Source organism: Haliotis asinina, chromosome 6 (genome assembly GCF_037392515.1).
Source record: "Haliotis asinina isolate JCU_RB_2024 chromosome 6, JCU_Hal_asi_v2, whole genome shotgun sequence".
Lineage (NCBI taxonomy): Eukaryota > Metazoa > Mollusca > Gastropoda > Lepetellida > Haliotidae > Haliotis > Haliotis asinina.
In genome coordinates this window covers 38,802,214-38,825,204 of record NC_090285.1, presented here as the reverse complement: position 1 = coordinate 38,825,204, position 22,991 = coordinate 38,802,214, and the positions used below count along the sequence as shown (strand labels likewise).

General features: G+C 39.8%; 1 protein-coding gene across 1 annotated transcript; it reads right to left on the bottom strand.

The window, feature by feature from the left end:
* Positions 1-4,677: 4,677 nt before the first annotated feature.
* Positions 4,678-22,395, bottom strand: LOC137287864 (uncharacterized). The gene is made up of 13 exons (XM_067820244.1): positions 22,317-22,395; positions 21,261-21,290; positions 18,873-19,199; positions 17,519-17,626; positions 17,268-17,435; positions 16,844-16,873; positions 16,229-16,552; positions 15,527-15,736; positions 13,909-13,938; positions 12,693-13,016; positions 11,938-12,369; positions 10,902-10,977; positions 4,678-5,053 (listed from the first exon to the last, which is right to left on the bottom strand). The coding sequence occupies exons 1-13, from the start codon at positions 22,393-22,395 to the stop codon at positions 4,678-4,680; spliced, it is 2,514 nt and encodes an 837-aa protein (XP_067676345.1).
* Positions 22,396-22,991: the final 596 nt, after the last annotated feature.

The following is a 22,991-nucleotide window of genomic DNA, read 5'->3' as shown; positions in this document are numbered from 1 at the left end:
GGCCACACAGTAAGTGGGACTTCTCCCGGGAAACGGTGCCTAGTCGAACCCTCCAAAAGAATATGAAGAATCTCCAACAATGCACCCTTCTGCATTACCCAGTGTGTCAGAAGGACTGTGCATCCAGTGGAAAACCCGGACACTCTCCAAATCTGCGCCAGGAGATCAGGAGGTACCAAACCAAGAACATCGAGAACAATGGGGAGCCTGACGACAATGCACTTGGGATGCAAGCGAGATATTTCAAGGGCGAGGTCCGCATATTCATCACGTTTTCCCATCAACTCATTTAATGAACTCCTCCCTAGTTTTTGTATTCACCGAAACACGTATTTTTACCTGACGTTTCAACAGAACCATTCGCAGTAATTTGACAATATTAGCTATAATATTGTCATGGTAACACGGATAATAAGTTAAACAGGAAGCACGATTGATCAATCTTCTGTCCCCTGTCTTACTAGATGTGATTGTACATGTAAAAGCTAACGATGGTTAACTGCGAGGTGTTTCATGAAGTTTGACATTGGTGAAGTCTTCCGATAACAGTGCATGTTGTTCGGTTTTGGCTCACCGTTAGTTATGTTGGATCAGTGGTAACTATGTTTCTGGTTATCTGTGGCACAGGTAACATTAATGGTAACACAGTAATCTCTCCATGTGCTGGATTGACTACAGAACACCATTTGACTCTTTTCTCCAGACATTCTAAGTATATTGCTATCAGAAGGAGAACATTCCAAACTTGATCAGAGGCATCAGAAGGGCCAAACATTGTTGAGACAGTTCTGTAGTGCATATATTATCAAGCAATTGAAGATCTGTGAAAATGTCAAAAAAATGTCCATGTGGTGTCATTTTCTGTCCTTATTCGTTCCACGCAATAATTTGGAGGGTTATATTCCCAGAATTACAAAACTCAGAATCCCCAACACTAGTTTCACATCTTCACATTGATGACATCGCGCTCCGCGCCAAAACAGAAGTCAGTTTGATAGAACAGTTTCTCCTACTCGTGTCCTTTTGCCATGGAATCGGTATGGCATTTGGACCCGGCAAATGCAACACATCTATCACACGCATTCAAAAGAAAATGCATGCATTGAGTATGCGCATGAACGAACCCGTTTCTACACCAGAAAATCGAAAATGTTCACCATCCAGGAAAGAAATCGCATCCGTTTTATATAGAACAATATGTCCCTGTCAGTTTATTGTGGAAAACAGATTAATGATACGTTAGAGACAATAATTAGAAATATAAATACATCGTCGTTGATAAATTGCAGATAGCCATCTAACTGAAAGGTTTTACCACCTTCCTACACTTAACATTACCTCGTACAGAGGGTGCCACTGTCACTGTCAGAAATAAGTAATTTTAGATAGATACCTGTCTACGAAATACAATAAAATCAATAGATATTACAGAATTGAATTAAAACTAGTACGTAATTATAAACATTAAACACACAGCTAAACATCTCCACTTTTTTTAACGGATAATTAAAAGTGCATAATGCAATGGACAAATTACCTAAACATGTATGAAAGAGCACGTAAAATCTCAAAACCATGCTTGCGTCGGAGGACACGACCAATCCGTATCAAGAATGATAAAACTTCTAATTAGAGAAGAAACATGTGGTAGACGTGTTCGTTTTAGAGTGGTCACGAATGTACTATCTACTGGCAGTACGGTGAAGACATTATCATTTTATAGTGACGCTTACACGCTATCATGATATGTGGCTAATTCGAAAAAGTCATCCCAAACACTGTGCAAACTGGATTTTGTTGCTAGGTAAAATGCATTCCTAAACCATTAGCCAATGAGAGTGAATTTATTATTTAAATTTAAGATTATTCTCATGATGGCTTCAGAGTTTGGAAAGAGTGTCGCGAGTTTTAAGGACAGTGAGGGAGACGTGTGTTGTTGCCGTATGTTTCGGGGTGTAACGTCGGAAGAAGGTCTCAAAACGAAGTCAGTTATGTCCGGAATTGATCTGATTCATCTCCAAATGATTTATGGGAACAAGTTATCAAGATCAGCCCAGGCTGGAACCACCCGAAAATATTCTATTAACACGAGTGGTGCGGAACTTTGATTCGATGGAGGCAACTCGCCAACACTCCGTTTCTCACTTTGGTAATAAACACCATCTGTTGTCTAATTTCCAGGTGTTATTGAGTATTTGAAGCACGGGAAACCTACGGCTTTAGCTGGAGGTTTCAAATGAATGTCCCTATGTCGACATTGTAAACACAAAGGTAAACCAAAAGGGCTAACTTAAGTTTTACTGTCTACTCACTGACACAGGGTACGGTGAGATATGTAGGCAACTGATATTAATCAATTGTTGCCACCATGTTGAGGGTTGATAACTTCACGCAATATCTGCGGTAGTACACTCTTGACAAGAAAACGAAACGCACAGAGATTGTTTTTTTCCTGTATATATTTTCATAGTCGATCTTAAGACTATATTTATGTTTGAGTGATGTGATGTATGCGATTTTTGATGGTTATGTTGTGCAAACACAACCCAAACTCCTAACGTTACTGTTGTCAACAAATGTGAAGAAAATGCATGTAATTCACGTGCAACGAGCATTTTGATCACAATGCACATGAAATGAGTGGAATATTGATGAGGAATGAACGACTGGACACTGGAAGGTTTAGAAAGCCAGTGTGCGACTGCACGTAGTTATAACGTCCATATAACGTCGTTAGAATCACAATATCCCGTCAGTGGGCCCGTTATACAACATTCAATTCCATGAGAGATCGCCCAGGAAGTGGACGACCACGGGTGACTACCTCTGCTCAGGATAGGTACATTTAGGTGTTGCACCTACCCCATCGGCAAGCCAAGGTCACGGATACAGTAGGACGTGCGCTAGGTGTACGTTGAGTATCCGACTGAACGATCCACAACTGAGAGAGGCGAGACTTCGAGCGAGACGCCAAGTGGTTGGGCCTGTGTAGCGTCGTCTACACTGACGTCAATGTCTTCGGTGGTGCACCATCGTACAGCTCTTGAATCTGACAGAATTGGAGGAGAATCTGGTTTCTCCTGCAACCCCACGATTGAAGACAATTTGTGTACCGAGATAGGGATGAACGCTACGCGCCCAACTGTCTGCGACAGGTCGATGGCTAAGGGAGTGTTATATGATGTCGGGTGCCATATCATACACTTGGTGATGGTTCAGGGGAATCTGGCTGCAAACCGGTATATCAACCGGACTCTTTGTCCACATGTCTGTTCCATTGTCAACCACCAGCGAGAGATCTTACAGCAAAATAACGCCCAACCTCGTGCGGCACGTGTGACGATGGTCGACCTTGCCAGTGAGAACATTAGTCCTACCGTGGCCGCCCACGTCCCCGACTTGAACCCCATAGAACATCTTTGGGATCAGCTGGATCGACGTGTACTTCAACGTGAACGGGTCCCGCATACGCTTGGAGAACCTGCAGTGGCGTTCCCAGGCAGGAATCAAACATATCATATGGTTTTTCCAAGGCGGTGTCGAGCAGTGATAGCAGCTCGTGGCGCACCCACTAGCTACTGACAACAACGACCCCTGGGACCACACTTTATACAGTGACTGGTACGGCAGTGTAATGGCATCAATACACTTCTCAAATCGGTGTACACAATCTTGGTACACTAGGTTTATTCCGTTATGAGATATGCTAGTTGGAATAAATACAATATATATCTTATTTTTTTCCCTATGCGTTGTTTTCATTTAGAGTGTAGTTAAGCTAAGCGTTCGGGAGATAGATGTAACCACGAAGGCGTATATGTCCAACCACATGGTGTACGTTTAAAGCTGTAACATTACTGAATTATAATGTAAATACAATATATAATAAATAGCTATACTATACAAAAATAAGAAACATTTATTGCTCTTGGACACATGAGAGAACATAAGAAGAAGAAATGTTATTTGCAATTACTGAATCATTTCGTCTGAAAACAACTACTGTCGGACGAACAACTTGTGGACTTGAATCTCATGCGCAGCGTTCGTGGGAATTGTTCTTTAAGGCATATTTTTATTAGTTACTATTCATTCGAAGGTATGTTTGGATCTTAAACATTTAATATGGTGTACTTACCATTGAAACTAATTACAATGAACGTACTAATGGAACTCTTTTTTTCAATCGTCTCTGTTTGCTTGCGCTGGATTGTTCGACACACATACAATCATGTACATATACACACATTTTAACCGCGTCTGGGGTACATGTTCTTTCCGATTAGATGGAAAAAAACGCACCTATAATCGCACCTTCTCAAATGTTTCCTGCATGTGATGTCATGGCATAGAGCACTGGACCATTCCAGACAAACCACAAAGGGTGATGCTCCAATTTCTACAGAGGGACGGCTAGTAGTCAATGAATATGTAACATACACACAACAAACCGTTTGTAAGTTAAACAAAAATATTAGTTATTAGTATTCAAGGGTACAGGGATTAAAATTTGTTCTGAATGGTATTATAAAATACAACAGGGCCTCTATTTTATTGATACTATTAAGTAATGCTAAAGATATGTCATAAATGTATCATGGTCTCAAAAACCATGTTGCAATGTTCCCCATCCACGTCTCACTGAGGAGTCCAAATCCCACTTGCATAACAAAAAATTCATAATCTTAAAAGCCCAGATACAGAATCTTTTATGTTCCTGGTGTCAGGTGCCGTCGCATAGTTAGAAACGCCACTGCCTGTTTTATTGACCAAAGCATAGGTCAGTTCCACCTGTTGTGCGTCAGTAAATTCAGTAACTGCCTGATCAACAGATGGGCTGGTCAGACGCTCTGAAGAAGACGAGGATATGTTATGTTCTTGTTCTTGTTCTTGTTGAAGTGACCCAGGTTCTTGAGAAAGTCCTTGTTCTGTGTCTTCGCTGTATAAAGGGTTCAGCACTGCAACATTTGCGGATGCATATTCCAAGTTAGCATAGCCCGCTATGGGTTGCTTCCGTTCGTTTTCCTCATCACCAGGATGATTCTTTTGATATCTGCAAACACAAATATGTGACGAAACATGGAACAGGTTCATATCGAGGCAGGTATGTTTTTTCCTATCCCAGCAGAGCATTTTACTGTGTTCTCAATGTTTTCCCACTGTCAATGGATCCAAAACAATGTCTTCTAGAGTGTCAAATAACAGCTATATTTTCACAGCAGAGGCTAACGCCATGTTAACAACCCTTATTAATAAGTACCGTAAATGTAAACAATACATCATCTGTTCCGACTTTCTTTCATGCCTGCAGGCCATTAAATATCGTTCTTGTAAACATACCCGTTTAATAGAAGATATTGAATTGTTTAATGATCTTGCTACCGGCCAATGAGATATCGTCTTTTGTTGGTTACCCAGCCATGTTGGCATTTCTAAAGCAGCACTCAACAAATCTGCTATTCCACTTCTTATTCCATACTCTGAATACAAAGTTACCATTAGAACCTACAGCCGTGATCTTAGTCAGAAGAAATGGGATACCCAAATTGGTATCAATAAATTACATGAAATTAAACCTTAGATCGGTTATACCTACTTGGATTGTCAGTCTAGATTTGAAGAGGTCATCTGGTCACACCAGATATACACATGAATACTTATCGAAGGGTGAAGATCATCCTTTATACATCTTGTGATGAAATCATCACGACCAAGCATGTCTTGCTTGACTGTGAGAAACATGAAGTTAGAAACGGATTCGGGATTCGGGATTCGGGATATTTTGTTCAGATTCGGAGTTATGAACAACAGTGTCAACATACATTATCTCACCCCTTCTAAGGTACTGGGGCCCGCTAGTAAACCTGGGTTTCGTAAACACATGAACACTCAGACCTACATTTTTCCATATTTCAGCCTCAACTTTGACTGTTCTTTATATTCGGGTTTCGGCATTTGAATTCCGAATCTGAATATTTTGTTCAGATTGGGGATTCGAATCCCGAATCTGAATATTTTGTTCAGATTCGGAGTTATGAATAACAGTGTCAGTGTACATTATCTCACCCCTTCTAAGGTTCTAGGGGCCGTTAGTAAACCTGGGTATCGTAAACACATGAACACCCAAACCTACATTTTTCCATATTTCAGCCAGAATCGGAATTCGAATAATTTTGTACGCTATTCAAAGAGTGATTAGACACAACGAGAATGGATACTGTGGCACCATTCATAAGGAACAATGCATCAGTTGTCTCAACCCACGTTATAGATGTTTTGTGGGTAAAATGAACAAATAATATTTTTATATGTCCTCTTTCATGTTTCTAAGACAGTGTAAGTGCATCTGTATTTACATTCTTCCCTTGTCAAATGTTCTACAAGTATTTAAGAAATCGTATGTTATTGTGTAAGAAGTCAATGAATTGGTAACAACAAGAAATATTACAGATTTTAGCTAGACGTTCACAATATTTACGCCCGTTAGCAATGACTGACCTTCCCCAAATCGGTTGCTTTCATTAATGTGTTTGCGCATTTCAGTGATACGTCGTTGTTCGCAACTTGGCATTCCCATAATTAGATTAAAACGTTTCTTACAAATGAAATTTCGTCATTAGTTCCGTGAAAGATCATTTTAAAACAGAAACGACGCGGTTAAGGGGAGACATTTTCAAATCATGGTAATATCAAAATCGTGAAATCGTGATTGTAATTACTAACAACACAAACTACAAACCATACGCCCATATACACACATAACGTTAGTAAGCTGAGACGACTTGTGTCCTCACAAACACAAGAACATATATGATTTCTGAATGTTGCATGTGAAAACTGTGATGAAATGAAACTAGAAACGTTAATGAAATTAACTCTAAATTCATACACATTTGTTGACAGTTAACAATGATTTGTGATGACTATCAAAACACTGACATACTTTTTGAAATGTGTTTGCTATATTTTGTTAACTCCATCTTCACCATATTTCCTAAATGTTATATCAGATGTCAGTCCTATTGCTCAAGGTGTCTGGAAGAAGAAAGAAAATATCATAGATTGAATACGTGTGGTAGAAAGCCATTGATGGTTTTGTGTCTTGCGCATGTATTATGGTATGTCGTGATACTGACCAAGCTTTAGTCAACGATACAGTGATAGATGTAAAGTCAGTATATGCGAGGACTATGTATTTATTTCACTTCTTTGTATCGCCTTCGTGTGTTCATAAAATTACATGTTGCAAGTGAAAGTGTGCGTGGCTAAATGCAAACGGTGCCGTTTTCCAACTCTTCCACGGACAGTTCTTCCATGAAGCGACAGGTAGTATTTGCCAAATGGTCTACTTTTAGGTATTACTAAGCATTCGTTTTGTCGTTGAAGTATTTTACTTTAGTGGCATGTTTAGGCATGTGTAATTAGGAGGCAGTGATAAACCTAGAAGTCCTTTGTCTATAAATGGTCCATGCTGACAAACGCTGACAAACGAAAAGCAAAAACTGAGGAGCAGTGGTCAATGGTTAAAAATAAGATAAATTCCTGCTCGATTCTTTTCTTTGCAGTATGATATATTTATTTGTTTACATCTATTGTAATCGCACTTTATTACATCTACTGTTTGGAATCAGTGTCGCATGGATGAATAACAAAACGAGAAGGATAAGATATACGTGATGGGAAACACACATGCAGGCATGTACTGTGACTGGGGGTGAGGTGGGCTGGGATGGCGTGGATATTGATGTTAACATAGTGCTGGATATTTTCAGGTTTACTAGCGGGCCCCAGTACCTTAGAAGGGGTGAGATAATGTATGTTGACACTGTTGCTCATAAATCCCCAATCTGAACAAAATATTCAGATTCGGGATTCAAATGCCGAAACCCGAATATAAAGAAACGTCAAAGTTGAGGCTGAAATATGGGAAAACGTTAGTTTGAGTGTTCATGTATTTACGAAACCCAGGTTTACTAGCGGCCCCTAGTACCTTAGAAGGTGTGAGATAATGTATGTTGACACTGTTGTTCATAACTCCAAATCTGAACAAAATATTCAGATTCGGGATTTGAATCCCGAATCCGAACAAAATATACACATTCGGGATTCGAATCCCCAACCTGAACAAAATATTCAGATTCGGGATTCAAATGTCGAAACCCGAATATGAAGAAAAACCAAAGTGAAGGCTGAAATATTGTAAAATGTAGGTCTGGGTGTTCATGTTTTTTTTACGAAACCCAGGTCTACTAGCGGCAAAATATTCAGATTCGGGATTCGAATCCCCAATCTGAACAACATATTCAGATTCTGGATTCGAATCCCCAATCTGAACAAAATATTCAGATTCTGGATTCAAATGCTCAAACCCGAATATGAAGAAAAACCAAAGTTGAGGCTGAAATATGGAAAAATGTAGGTCTGGGTGTTCATGTTTGTAAGAGTTTAATCCCGAATCTGAAAATAAAATATTGATAGATACATAGATAGATACACAGATACATAGATACACAGATAAATAGATAGAGACATAGATAAATAGACAGATACATAGATACATAGATAGATACACAGATGCATAGATAGATACACAGATACATAGATGCATAGAGACATACACTGATACACAGATGCATTTATGATACATAGATACCTACATAGATACATTCACAGATACCTACATAGATACATTCATAGATACCTACATAGATACGTTCACAGATACCTACATAGATACATTCATAGATACCTACGTAGATAGATACATAGACAGATACGTAGATACAGAGATGCATACATAGACATACGTAGATACAGAGATGCATACATAGACAGAAACGTAGATACAGAGATGCATACATAGACAGATACGTAGATACAGAGATGCATACATAGACAGATACGTAGATACAGAGATGCATACACAGACAGATACGTAGATACAGAGATGCATAGATACGTAGATACATGATACATATATAGATACATAGGTACATGATACATACATAGATACGTAGATACATGGTACATGCATAGATACGTAGATACATGGTACATGCATGATACATACATGATACATGACACGTACATGCTACATGATACATACATGATGCATGATATGTACATGCTATATGATACATACATGATACATGATACGTACATGATCTATACATGATACATACATGCTACATGATACATACATGATCTATGATACATACATGATACATACATGCATGCTACATGATATATACATGCTACATGATACATACATGATACATGATACATACATGCTACATGCATACATGCTACATGCTACATACATACATACATACATACATACATACATACATACATACATACATACATACATACATACATACAGGATTTAAATCTCGAATCCGAACAAAATATTCAGATTTGGGATTCGAATCCCGAATCCCGAATCCGTTTCTAACCTCATGTTCCTCTTGACTGTGTTGAATATTCCATCACAAGGGATAACTGTTGTAAATCATTAAACCACGAAGGGTCGTTCTAACGATGTTAGTTCTCATTCAATCACTGCACTTTTAAAAGAGTTGGATTTGTTAACTGATTTGTAGATACGACGAAGGACAGTAAAAGCAGCTAGTATATCAAAGTATATACAGTAAAAACTAGTATTTATCTTTAAAATAGGATTTCGGATTAGGACAAGACAATATGAAAATACTGAGGAATGCCAACAACTGAAGCTAGATCACCATTCTAAGGACTGTGGTGACTTTGATCCCTAGCGGGATCTCTACCATCCCTTCAGCCATTTGCGATTGTACTGATAGTTAGCCATGGTAATAAAACAACAAGTATTCTACGGTTAAAAAAGTGTGTAGAGCTAAACTGACTTTGTAAGGTTTGGGACTACACATGGGTAAAACCGTATTAACTATAGTTTGGCACTGATGGATGGATTTTGTCTAACATTATTATTGAACTAAATATCACTCATCTGTTTGTCTTATTTGAAATGAGTATTCGGATCCTAAAAAGATGGTGGGTATCTGAAAGCATATATACCCACTATAATTTGGAAATACCCACTTAGTTTCATATGTATGGGTATCATACCCACATGGTCAAAAGCTTATTTGGAGCTCTGACTAGTCCATGCAGGTAGCACAGGTGCTGTAAGTCCCCATGGTCCCTGGTACGGTGATCTACCTACAGTTGTTGGCGATCTACAGCCGGTTTTCATAGTGTATTGTCCAAATAGTACTATTAATTTTCACTTTCCATATTAGAGTTAAATCAACTTGTTATATAGTGGTTGTTTTACTGTCATACGTTGACAGGTTATTATAATATATAATATGCATATATTCCATTTCAGTGTCAAACATCTTCGATGGCTGAAATATCCATTCACTCACTCAATGCACAGGTCATTGCGCAGCAAGGCTGTCAAAGCTATGTGTTGCTTGATATGAAACAGGTTGCCTCAACGCCAATTGTATAGTTGTGTGCAGCTGGAAAGCTCGATATTACGCAAAGGTTACCCTCTGGACAGAACTAGTGTATCGACACTCATGAAACAAATAGCAATGTATGTATGTGTGTGTGTGTGTGTGTGTGTGTGTCTGTGTTTGTGTTTGTGTGCGTGTGCGTGTGTGTGCGTGTGTGTGCGTGTGTTATCCGTCAAAAACATATTTGCATAGAAGCATCTGCCAGAGTAATTTTCTGTCTCAAATATCTATTTTGTGTGTTGAAGTGATGACCGATTGTTCCGAAGTTGTTTAACAGTTGTTAACAGTTTGTTATCTAATATGTACGTACCTTCTTGGCACATCAGTGTTAGATTGCATTATACAGATAATCCTTTGTAAGTGAATGGAAGCGAACGGGTACGTTTACCGTTAACTAACCTGTTGCAGAGAAGGATGCCAACGATCCCAAGCAGTAGAACAGCTCCTGCAGACACCCCGGAGGTAACTTCCACCACTTGAAAATCACAAAAAAACACTGTTTCGTTCAGTTTCAACTTCATTAACACAGATGACATTTTTTACTTAACGTTTTAAAAATTCTTGAATAACAGTGATTTTTTTGCCACATTTAGCAATACTGAAACAATAGCAAGGGAGATACAAAAGTTTGCATTCTCTACCGAAGAAATAATTAAAATGAAACACAGGTCGTACAAAATTAAATCTCCACTTCCAGGCACTATTTCAATTAAAACAATGGGCGTTGCTTGAATCACCGGTCCTTACGTTAAATATTCAGCCAAACAGAAACAAACGAAAACAAATAGGGCCAACGTTTCAAATACCGTTTTTAAACGACAATCATCCTAATCCCCAAAATCCTAAAGGTCACGAGTGACACTTTCAATGACTGTCATTGAAGAAAGTGTTTCTTTTCAGCTCATTTTCAAACATTATGATCGTTTTCTTCTTTGTCATCATGTCTTTTAACATTTTATGGTTATAGGTGTGTGAAATAGCATGACTATGCTTTTAATTAGAAACCTTCAATAATTAAGCAAACTGAATTACAGAATTACAAGTACTGATATGTCCGACTAAACTCGGTAATAAATAGAAACACGTGTGTTTTGTTTTCTGACTAACCCGGTACGATATACAATTGAAAACATCGTTCTCATGTGATCTTGCACCATTAAAACAACGTGTGGTAATAGTTTTTTTTTTGTATATTTATGTAGCGGCCATAACATTTCCGATTCCCGTACTGAAATTCTAACCACTGATCTAATGTCGGACGCTTTGTTCACATGACCAAAGAGGTTAACTATGTAAGCAAGGTGCCAAGGTAAGGATGCCATCCGTGGATGTCATCCACGCCCTACCACGTTAAAGAAACTCTGTTCAAAGGAACAAATCATTTCTGAATTTTTGTAGTTGTTAGTAGTTAACATGTTTGCAGAATATTACATACCAGGAAAAACTTTCTGTGCTGCTTGCTTGTCGTCAAATACAGTTATGTTGTCTGTACTATTACTTTCAGAGGTCATCGTGGTCTTGGTAGTCTGAGATGTAGCTGTTACTGGTGCTGCAGTGATCTCTGTTGGCGACGTTGATGGTACAGCTGACGTTACGGTAGCTGTTCTGCTTGTCGTTGCTGATGTCGGTTGGCCAGTCGTTTTCGGTGACTCCGTTGTCGAGAAAGTTGTGGATGTTATACCACTAGTAGTTGTGGACGTTGTTGTAGACGTGATTGTGGACATTGTTGTGGATGATGTGGACGTCGGGGTTGCTGTCACTGCCGTTGTCACATACGGTATTTTTGACGTATATGTAGTCGTGGATGTTGTCACGTTTTCAGAGCCAGCAGGCACTCCAGGAAAACACTGAAGCTGCAGCCTTATCTCTGGAATAAAGGTTTAATGCGAATATTGCATGATAAATAACTCTATTGAGCCTACCCCGCATTTATCATTTTCTGTGGTTATGCTTCACCTCTTTAAATCGACTTTCAAACTGACAAAATGGGCGCATAGTTCTCTGGTGCCAGAGATAGTACGGCATAGGAAAGATTCCAGCTGGAAACCGTGTTGACTTCATGAGTCACGAATCCTTCTTCAAAGTTATGTGCATGTGTGATCACAGTTTATGCTTATGTCCGCAACGACACTGATAGTTAATAACAATTAGTTTAACAGACTAAATTACCAAATAGTCTTCTCTACTAACCTGTAGCTTTTGTTTGAATCAATAAGCAGTAACCTACAGCTCCTTCGCCGGTAATATCCACATTTAGACTGTCCGAACTATGAAGAAATGATGGTGCGTGGTTATCGTTTTTGTGGCAATCCAGACTGTATTTGAGGGCGTCAATGTCTATGCTGACTTTGCAGTTAGAGTGGTCTATGGTTTCTGGGTAGATATCCACGGATCCACCAGCAGCGCTGACAACACTAAGTGTACACGAACATCTGGAGAAGTCGCCCGAGAACAGTGTGGAGTCCAGGTACATCCTCGTGCCTTGCTGTATCCCCTCACGACACATGCCTATCACTACAACACATTTATATCTTTGAAGTGCGTTTAGAAGTGAAATGCATACGAAAAGCAAGAGTTTTGGACGCCAACTTCTTTATTGTGAATAACACGGCGTTTTGGAGTGTATGCTTGCTCTTTCAACAGGTGAAACCGTACACTCCGAAACGTCGTGTTCTTCACAATGTGCTAAACTTGCATACAATCGCCAGTAGCTGAGGGGATGATGTAAATCTAGTTAAGGTCCATGCAGGTAGCAGAGGCATTGTAAGTCCCCATGCCCCTAGTATGGTGATCTACCTTCAGTCGCTGGCGATCTATAGCCCGTGTTTTATATTTTATTGTCCGCTTTAATTACTAGAATGTTTCCATGCCCGGTTTATAGTCGTATCTGTCATACCCTGGTATTTTTACTGTCCATCATGACAGGTTGTATTCTTCAAAATGTTTTCATTTTTCATTCATGTCTTTTAGTCATGATATGGCTGAGATATTGCCGATGCCTCGTTAAGTATTAACTCACTCACTCACTCACTCACCCACTCACCCACTCACTATGCACAGTGAAGAAGCTGACGTCCATACATTTTGCTTTTCTTACACAACACATTTGAAAATATGAATTGTATTTAATTTAGATCTGCTGCAAAGGTTACATGATGTCATTCACACTTATTAATATTGGGTTATTTCTAAATAACCCCTTTTCAAACGGTTCGATAAGTGATAGATGTAGATAAATACCACAGTGTGGAATCAACTTCCAGACATCATTAAATTTGAACCAAATGTGACAACATGCTAAACCAGAATGAAAACCCATCTCCTTGGTGATGCCTTCCAATGTCCAAATTGCTAGTGAACAGAGCACATTGTACATGCAAATCGTCATCGTCATCATGCACCTCACCTGGTATCGCTGCCTGGGGGCAAACGGCCACTGAAAACATAGAAGTTGTGAATCAGACAGTTATAGTCAAGCTAGTCGATAAGAAGAATCCGTTTTGGAGATACTTCATGCATAAACCTTTATGTATTCATACTACTGCATAATAAAACAGAATTGATAGAAATGAAATATCAGACTGTGTTGAAACACTTGCTGCTATTTATCAAAATAATTTCGAACAGTAGTGTCTGCAAAATATGCAACAAAGCACACTGTGTACTTGTAACTAGGTTATCATTTCCCGTCAAGTGGAAATATATGTCATGCCAGTACAACACATAGGGTGAAAACCTTCCCGGGTCATATGTCGTGTAAATTGCAAACCTACGTCAGGGACGACAGCAACCTCAGACATGCGATGCATAAATGGTACATTAAAAGCAAAACTGTATCCCCACAAATGCCGAACGATCTCCGTAAATAAGGTGGATTAGACACTAACTGGAACTCGGTATGTACATCTACAAGTGTGATAAAACCATTTTTTGACAAAGGATGGATGGAGTTTCTAAGTTAGAGTCCTCCTCTTGTACGTAAGTCCCGAAATATTCGAACGAAATTTAAATTTACCACCTGTTTTAATTGTGGTAGGTTTTTTTTGTCATTTTAATGTGGGCTAAAAGTGACCACAACTGGATGAAGCGTGGATATAATTCCAGCTAGGGTCCAAGCAGGTAGCAAAGGTACTGTAAGTCACCATGGTCCCAAGGATGGTGATCTACCTTCAGTTGTTGACGATCTATAGCCAGTTTTTATATTGTACTGTCCAAATAGTGTTATTAGTTTTAACCTAACATATTACCTTTGGTTATATCCTAATTGTTTTACTGTTCTTTGACGACAGGGTGTTTTAAAAATTATACACACATTCCATGTCAATGTCAAATATGTTCCCGTCACGATATAGCTGAAATACAGCCGATGAGACGGTAAATTGTAACTCACTCACTAATGTTTGACAACATGATTGATCCTGATCACACATATGATAAAAGTCTTCATACGTCTGCCACTGCCAAGTGTGTCGGTGATGCTTACGTCAACGAGATACATGACCAAGATACATGACCGCGACAGGAGGAAAGAGATCAGAACGTATGTTTGTATCAAATAGAAACGTTTTTCCCCATGGACGACGCTGTATGTCCATTTTGTCCAGCTGTAGGACGGAATTCGCTGGAATGCACAAAACGCGCATGTCACAAGGCAAGAGGTCCAAAGAAAATGACTAGAATATGTGACACGATTCGCTGCTGAATCTGTTGGTATTTGATGGAATCATATTGCTTTACGTCTACACCTACAGTGACTCACAACTGTATTCATTATGGAAAGTTATGGTCCTTGTCAGATATTCAGTGGTATGCATATATCACTGTATCTAAACATATAGTGAAATTTTATAATAAAACCAATGATTCTAAGAGGTTCTGCCCATGAATTGGCCATACGATGACCACTTTTCACACACTACAGTTCACGTTTGTTGAAGGTTCATAGTGTGCAATAGCGTTATGCAATCTTCGTTTAGAGTTATGGGTCTTACACCAAATATGTCATACTAAACAAAGGCGCTCACAAGCATTCCCTTGTGTCACTGATGGAGAAGTTGTTATCGACTCTGTAGACGTCTCCGGGACGATGGTGGAAGTTACCGACACTGTGGAGATGGTCGTGGGTGATGAGGATGTTGTCACGTACGCTGTTGTTGGTTTTATTGTAGATGTTGTGGTCGTTGGTGGTGCTTCGTCGGGAACCCCGGGAGCACATTCCAGCTGCAGTCTTACCTCTGCAGTAACACACACACTGTTTAAACTCCCCTTGAAAACGCTTCAATCTAGGTCCATTCTGCTATGCACAATTGTGAAACAGATTACACCTGATCCAACACCATTTCTTAAAACATATACTTATATAATATTTCCGTTTGCGTAATAATAATGATTCTGTATAAGACACAAATACCATAGTACATATTTATCAGATCGTGTCGTGTGCATTCGGAGTATATGGGATATTCTGGAATTCTGTCAAGACTGGTGACTTATAAGAAAAGCCGACATCATACGATACACATATTTTACATTCATTGACGTTACCAGTTCACATATATTGTGTTGATGTTGTGTTGGCTATTAATTGATTGTAAAATTCTGCAGATAACCTAAGTTATTGTGGTCGTTCATGCTTTTGCGTATATATGCGTGTACGTGCGTATTAGACCCACTTGAATCCATTGGAAATGCACCAGTTTATCAAAACAAAATGGTTCGTTTCGCACCTGTAGCTTTCGTTTCTATCAGCAAGCAATATCTTGCAGCACCTTGACCGGAAATATCTAAATCCAAGCTGTTTGTACCGTGAAGGAATGGTTGTACGTGATTAGGGAAACTTCGACAATCTAGGTTGTAGTTTAGGAGGTCAATACTGATTCTTGCTTCGCAGTTCTTTTGGTCAATAGTTGAAGGGTAGATATCTACAGATCCACCAGCTGCGCTGACAACACTTAGTTTGCAGGAACACCTGGAGAACCGTCCCGAGAATACAGTAGAGTCCAGATACATCCTCGTGCCTTGCTGTACATCAGAACGACACATCCCAACAACTACAAGAAATTGGAACGGTATGTTTCAGAACCTAAACTGCAAGTGCCACATTCTTTACTGTCAAAATGTCCAAAATAATCATGATAATTACGACAGAAGTGTCCTGACCCACTAGACGATTGACACTGATTATGCATACGTTGTGTTTTTGTGGTACATTGAAGGTTGTTTTTTGAAACCCCTCGACGTTCCGTTATTATAGACCACAATACGTCACGATGAGATATATACCGTATGTTTCACTTACGATATCGGAAAATGTTACAGGAAACAAATTGCTCACATCTTACCTGGTATAGAGGACTCGGGACAAACGGTTACTGAAACATTAAAAACTGACAGTGAGCTAATGAAAATGGTTTCACACTGCTTTTAGTAATAGTTCGGCAATATCACGGCAATATCAGGGCTTCACATACTGACGTGATATGTGTATACGGAAATTCATAACGCAATTTCATTAGGAACAGAATCCCCTGGCTTAACATCTTAAACGGGTATTGCATTACTAATGTAACCACCTATCATTCAGTTTGAATAAACAATGAGAGAGTATGATTTAAACAGTAATCCAGCAATATCACGGCTAGGGAAACCATAAATGAGTTTCACATATTGAACCCATTCGGCGAATCGAAAACGGGTCTTCGGCATGATTAGCGAACGCTTTAACCATTAGGCTTCCCCGTCCTGTGGAAAATAAAATGTGCTCACAATGATTATCTTCTGTTACTGGCAAAGTAGTGTCGGGTAGTTCAGTAGTGAGGACAGCGGAAGTTTGAGACGTCAGCGGCTCTGTGGTGCTGATCTGTAAGGTTGGTGAGGACACAGGCACAGCCGATGTCCCTTGCGTCGTTGGGGCATACGTTGTCGGCGGTACGACTGCGGTATGAAGGTACATTGATTATACCCGACATGATAATCAAGACAATTTGGATGAAAGGCGGAGACATTACTCAGCTCACCTGTTGGTGTAGTCGTTATCTGCTCTGTTGTCGTGAGAGACGACTGCTCTGTTGTCGTGGGAGTAGCTACAGTTGTTGCTGCATTACAGTAGACAGACAGCATCATTTCTGTAAATACACACCCGTAAGTGTCAACATAAACACCTTGACATGACAACAGTCTACGTTTTTTCGCGCCAAATCAGTCCCTGAGACGTGAAATGTCTCCGTAAATTTGAAAAAGAAACCGTCAAAATGTCGAGCTCATTTCAGTGCTTCACTCAGTATGTGGCACGTAGACTAGCCTAGTGGTTAAGGTGTTTGTTCGTCTCGCCGAGACCCGTGAAGGTCCCGGGATAGACAAGGCCTTCAGCAACCCATGCTTGCCACAAAAGGCGACTCTGCTTGTCGTAAGAGGCGACGGGTCGGTGGTCAGGCTGGCTGACTAGGTTGACACATGTCATCGGTTCCCAGTTGCGCAGATCGATGCTCATGTTGTTGATCACTGGATTGTTTGGTCCAGACTCGATTATTTACAGACCGCCGCCATATAGCTGGAATATTGCTGAGTGTGGCGTAAAACTAAACTCACTCACTCACTCGTCACGCCGAAGTCCTGCCTTCGATTCCCCCCATAGGTACAATGTATAAAGTCCACTTCAGGTGTCTCTGGTCGTGATACTGCTTGAATATTGCTTGAAACAGCGTAAAACCCAACTCACGCACTCAGTATGTCATACACAGGGACTTTCTCAACAGGAAAATACTTAGTTTGCAGGAAAGCACGATCGTATAACATCAGATGAGACAATTCAGATATTTCATGAAGAAACACACACGTTAATAATTAGTGAATGAATTAATAAATTAGTTTCGTCTTATGCCGTCTTGGCAACCATGAGCAATATCATGGTAGGTGACAACAAACATGTCCTTCATACATTATACCCATGTGGGGAATCAAACCCGGGTCTCCGACAAGAGGAACCAACATTTTACCACCCGGCTATCCACCCGTCCCGTAGGCATTGATAACTCTGTGTAACTGTATTGGACAAATGTAAATCATCATTAACGATAGTACGTGCAAAGTAGCTGGGATTCACAAGGATTTGGAAAACATTTTTTTCTGATAAAACGTTGGATAGACTTAAGTTGATAAACGCCAAGGGTTATAATGGCCAACGTGTTGTATAGATACATGCTTCCCCAGGGGTGGTGGAGTAGCTGGTGGTTAAAGGGTTGATTCGTCACACCAAAGAACTCAGTTTGATTCCCCACGTGGGTATAATGTGTAAAGTGCACTTCTAGCGTCCCCAACGTCATATAGCTGGAATCTTCGAAAAGCGGCGTAAAACTAAACACACTCACTCACCTGCAGCCTCAGTGTAAACCAGCATGCAGTGGGAAACAGGACCTAACCCTTGCAGCTTTAGATCAACGGTAGTGTTTACATTCAGAAACCCGTTGTAGGATCCACCAGAAGAACAGTTTCTAATGAAGGCAAATGCGGATAGAGATATCGTTGCGTCACAGTTGTCTTTGTCAACGACGGGGAAACTAAAGCTGACGGAACCCCCTGATCTCGTGGCTGTGATGGAACACGTGCACGTGTCCATGTTTGTTGTGAAGTAAGACGTGTCCAGGTAAACCTTCTTACCAAACAGCTGGCCGTTGACGCACATCGACCTCACCATGTTCTCTAAAATCATAATAGTATCGACCTGACCATGCTCTCCTTATAAAGTAAAATAAGGATTGCAGGTGACATTAATTAACGAGAGAATTGTGGTAAAGAAAACATTCATCCAAGATTTGTTTTCCTAAGATTCCTTTCATAAATTTGGGTTCGATATCACAATGCTGTCGCGCTGTAATATTTATGTGAACTAATTTCATCCCTGAAAATGTAAGAGTGCCTGGAACCGGATCAGACGTGAAACGTGTCAGTCGTTTAATATTAAAATAGAATTTTCATCAGGAATTAAACAAATAGTATTTTGTACCTCTGAATTTACAATGCGTTTAATCAGAAAGATTTAGGATATAACCCATGTCTCATTTCGGATTTCTGATAGTCACTGTGTATTCACAGCTTCGTCCTCTGGAGGTCTGTAGAAAATTCTACAATCTCTCCGTCACCGAAAAAGTGTTATAACGTATACAGCAACAACACACTGACACGTACAGTGGAAGCTGTCTTACCCGGCACTCATTGGGACTAGGGATGTTTTAGACAATGTGCCGGATTGCAGAGCTGATGATAGATGTACAAGTCACGGAAGGGACTTGAATTTTATGCCGGTGTTGACAACTTGCTGGATTAGACAGATGCCGGATTTGACAGCTTCCACTGTATTAGGTGTGCGGAAAACAGTTGTCTAGAGTAAAACCAAACATTTAATTTTTCTGCAGCCTCATGCATTCAACAATATGTTGAAAAATCAAGATGTTGGTCATTTCAAAATTAGTTTATTCATAACTGAAACCGTTAGCAGCTGCACCCTCAAAGGGCTTTAACGTGTTATATAACTATTGGTCTCGTGAGAACATACGCACACCGCGAAAGTATATTTCCTCATACCACATTTTTATATCATAGTATATATGTGATCTTAATTCATGCCTATCTGAAGGCAGTTAGAGTCCATGTATGTAGCAACCATTATATGTGGTGAGACCCGTGAAGGTCCCGGGGTAGAATAGGCCTCCAGCAACCTATGCTTTCCATACATAAAAGGCGACTAACGGGATCGGTCGGTCAGACTCGTTCACTTGGTTGACACATGTCATCGGTTCCCATTTGAGGAGATCGATGCTCATGTTGTTGATCGATCACTGGATTGTTTGGTCCAGACTCGCACACTATATATGTTGACCTACCTTCAGTTACTGGTAATCACCAGCCCGTTCTTAATGTTATATTGTCCATAAAGCTCTAGTTCTTGTTTTTATTCTCTGTGATAATCTGTTTAACTCACTGTGAAAGTTAAGTCTGAAATGAGTGCACCAAGGCAGCTACAGATATCACCTACACGAAAAGACCGGAACACCCGCCCATTCAGGTTTGACTTGCAAGTACCCCTATATCGCATGTCAGACTTGTTCAGTGTACACGCAGTCACCCCGAATGAGCAATGCTATATCCATGTCAATATAACTAACCGGACGGTGGGAATGCTTGTACACAGCTATTGTTTAAAAAAGATTGATTTCTTCCACTGCTTAATTGTAGGCAATCAATCAAGAATACAAGTGTTTTACAACAGTTATGCTGCATATATAGAGGAATGGCTAAACTCTGTGATAATGTGCTACGACAGATATTGTACGTGACTAGGAGTACTTATGTTTGGTAACGCACATATCCTACCAACAGATAGGAACACTATTCGAGATCTGTTACCTTCTGTAATCAGCGGATGGTGCTTGTAACTGGCACATAAAGATGACAGCATATGTTGATTTAGAATGATTACATTGTTACATGCTAGGTAATTCTTAGAAACATACAGACCATACAGATAAACAGATTTGATTACTTCGCGCAGTTGTGTCTTTTTCATAAAATGTAGCTGTTATAATCTACAATACAAAGTACGTATGAGTGAAGAAAAACTATAATTGAGAACGCACAAAATCAGTGGAAAGGAAAGTCTTTATAAAACCGAAATAGTATCTCTGTGCTTTAGAACCGACATCCTGATAAAATAATAATCACAATTTGTATCTACTTTGCGGTCATTCAAGTGTAAAATGTTACCTTCGGTATCGGGTGTCGAGCACACAGATCCTGCAATGAAGAGGTAAAGTTACGGGTAGGTAATTGTAGAAACAAAGACATACTATATCTGATTAGGTCACTCTGGCACAACTTCTACACGTGACATGCCTGGCATATTCATGCATCCATGACCATTTCGCCTATGAACAGAGAGACTCATTGTACAGGTTTCAGAAAAAATTGTGGAATCTTAATGCAAGGTATGTGTATGTACTTCTATGTTTGTGTGTATAATTATCTGTATGTGTTAATATATGTATAGATAAATGATGGAGTTCAGTAGTGTATTGTGACACATATGTAAAGAAATCCACAAAAAAGACACCAAACGAAGATAAACGCATTGGAACAAAGTTAGTGTTGCGTCTTTATTTTGCTTTACACACACACACACACACACACACACACACACACACACACACACACACACACACACACACACACACACACACACACACACACACACACACACACACACACACACACACACACGGGAGGGGGGAGGGGTATCACACACATAGTATAAATATATAATTTTATGTACATGTGTATACAGGTAAATAGACAGAGATAGAAGTAGACAGCGAGTGACGGGGCATGAGCGGGAGAAAACACCCACATTAATACACTCACACAACACACACACACACACACACACACACACACACACACACACATACATACATACATACATACATACATACATACATACATACATACATACATACATAATGCGTGTGGTGTGTCGAGCACAATACATTAGTACATATATAAATGAAGTACATAACATAGAGCGCGAACAAACGAGAATCCACACCCGTGGGTTGTCTATTTTAGGTTGCAGATAGATAGATAGATAGATAGATAGACAGATAGATAAATAGATAGACAGATAGATAGATGGAAGGATGGTAGGTTGGTAGGTAGATAGAAAGAACACACATAAATCACCCATGGATATTATTACACGTGCCCCTCTTTGACACATAAATGGTGAGCACATGGCAAATTTCCGGACAATATACTGTACCTTACCTTTACTGCTGTTGATGATCAGGACAGCCATGTATATAAGAATGTTTAATCTCACTAAGACGTTTCCCTCGGTCGCCATAACTTACTAAGGTCCGTGTGGCCGTTACTCCTTGGACCGTGAGATCAATGTGGTTCCCTAGTCAGTCACACGTATTTTCTCTATAGTGTTGGAACGTAATACACTGGTTTGCGTGATGTTATCGCAGTTCCACCCAGGATCGCGTGCTGGCTCACAGACGCCATAGGTAGATATCTGTGTTGTTTGTCTGGTCTGCATTATAGAAGATACTCAGCCACAAATGAAGCATTCAACTTTTTTCATAACATACTATATATGCATACTTGTCATAACTTGGTTGTAGTCACTTTTAGTTAGATACTGGTGTAAGAATCTGCATCGAAGCGTGTCTCTGAGCAATAAACAAGAAGTTGTCATCCGTAGTTTTGTGCCTATTGCACATGCTTCCTGTGGAAGAAATATGCTTGAAATACGTACGAGAAATTATATATAAGAACAATAAGGATTTACGGTAGTAGCTGCATTGATGTGGGCAAAATTACTGGTGAGGTCGAAGAACGAGGCATTGTTCATTTGATTCGCGTTTTTGATGTGTTGAACAAAGCCCAGTGTGTATTGCTCACCTTAATTCTACTAACAATTCTACCAGCAGGTGA

Bases quoted from the DNA above. Each gene is read 5' to 3' on its own strand.
- LOC137287864 (XM_067820244.1), bottom strand. From the start codon at position 22,395: ATGGCGACCGAGGGAAACGTCTTAGTGAGATTAAACATTCTTATATAC. The intron at 16,874-17,267 runs GTGAGCACATTT...TTAATGTTTCAG, and splicing joins AGTAACAGAAGATAATCATT to TAACCGTTTGTCCCGAGTCC. The intron at 13,939-15,526 runs GTGAGCGCCTTT...CTATGTTTTCAG, and splicing joins AGTGACACAAGGGAATGCTT to TGGCCGTTTGCCCCCAGGCA.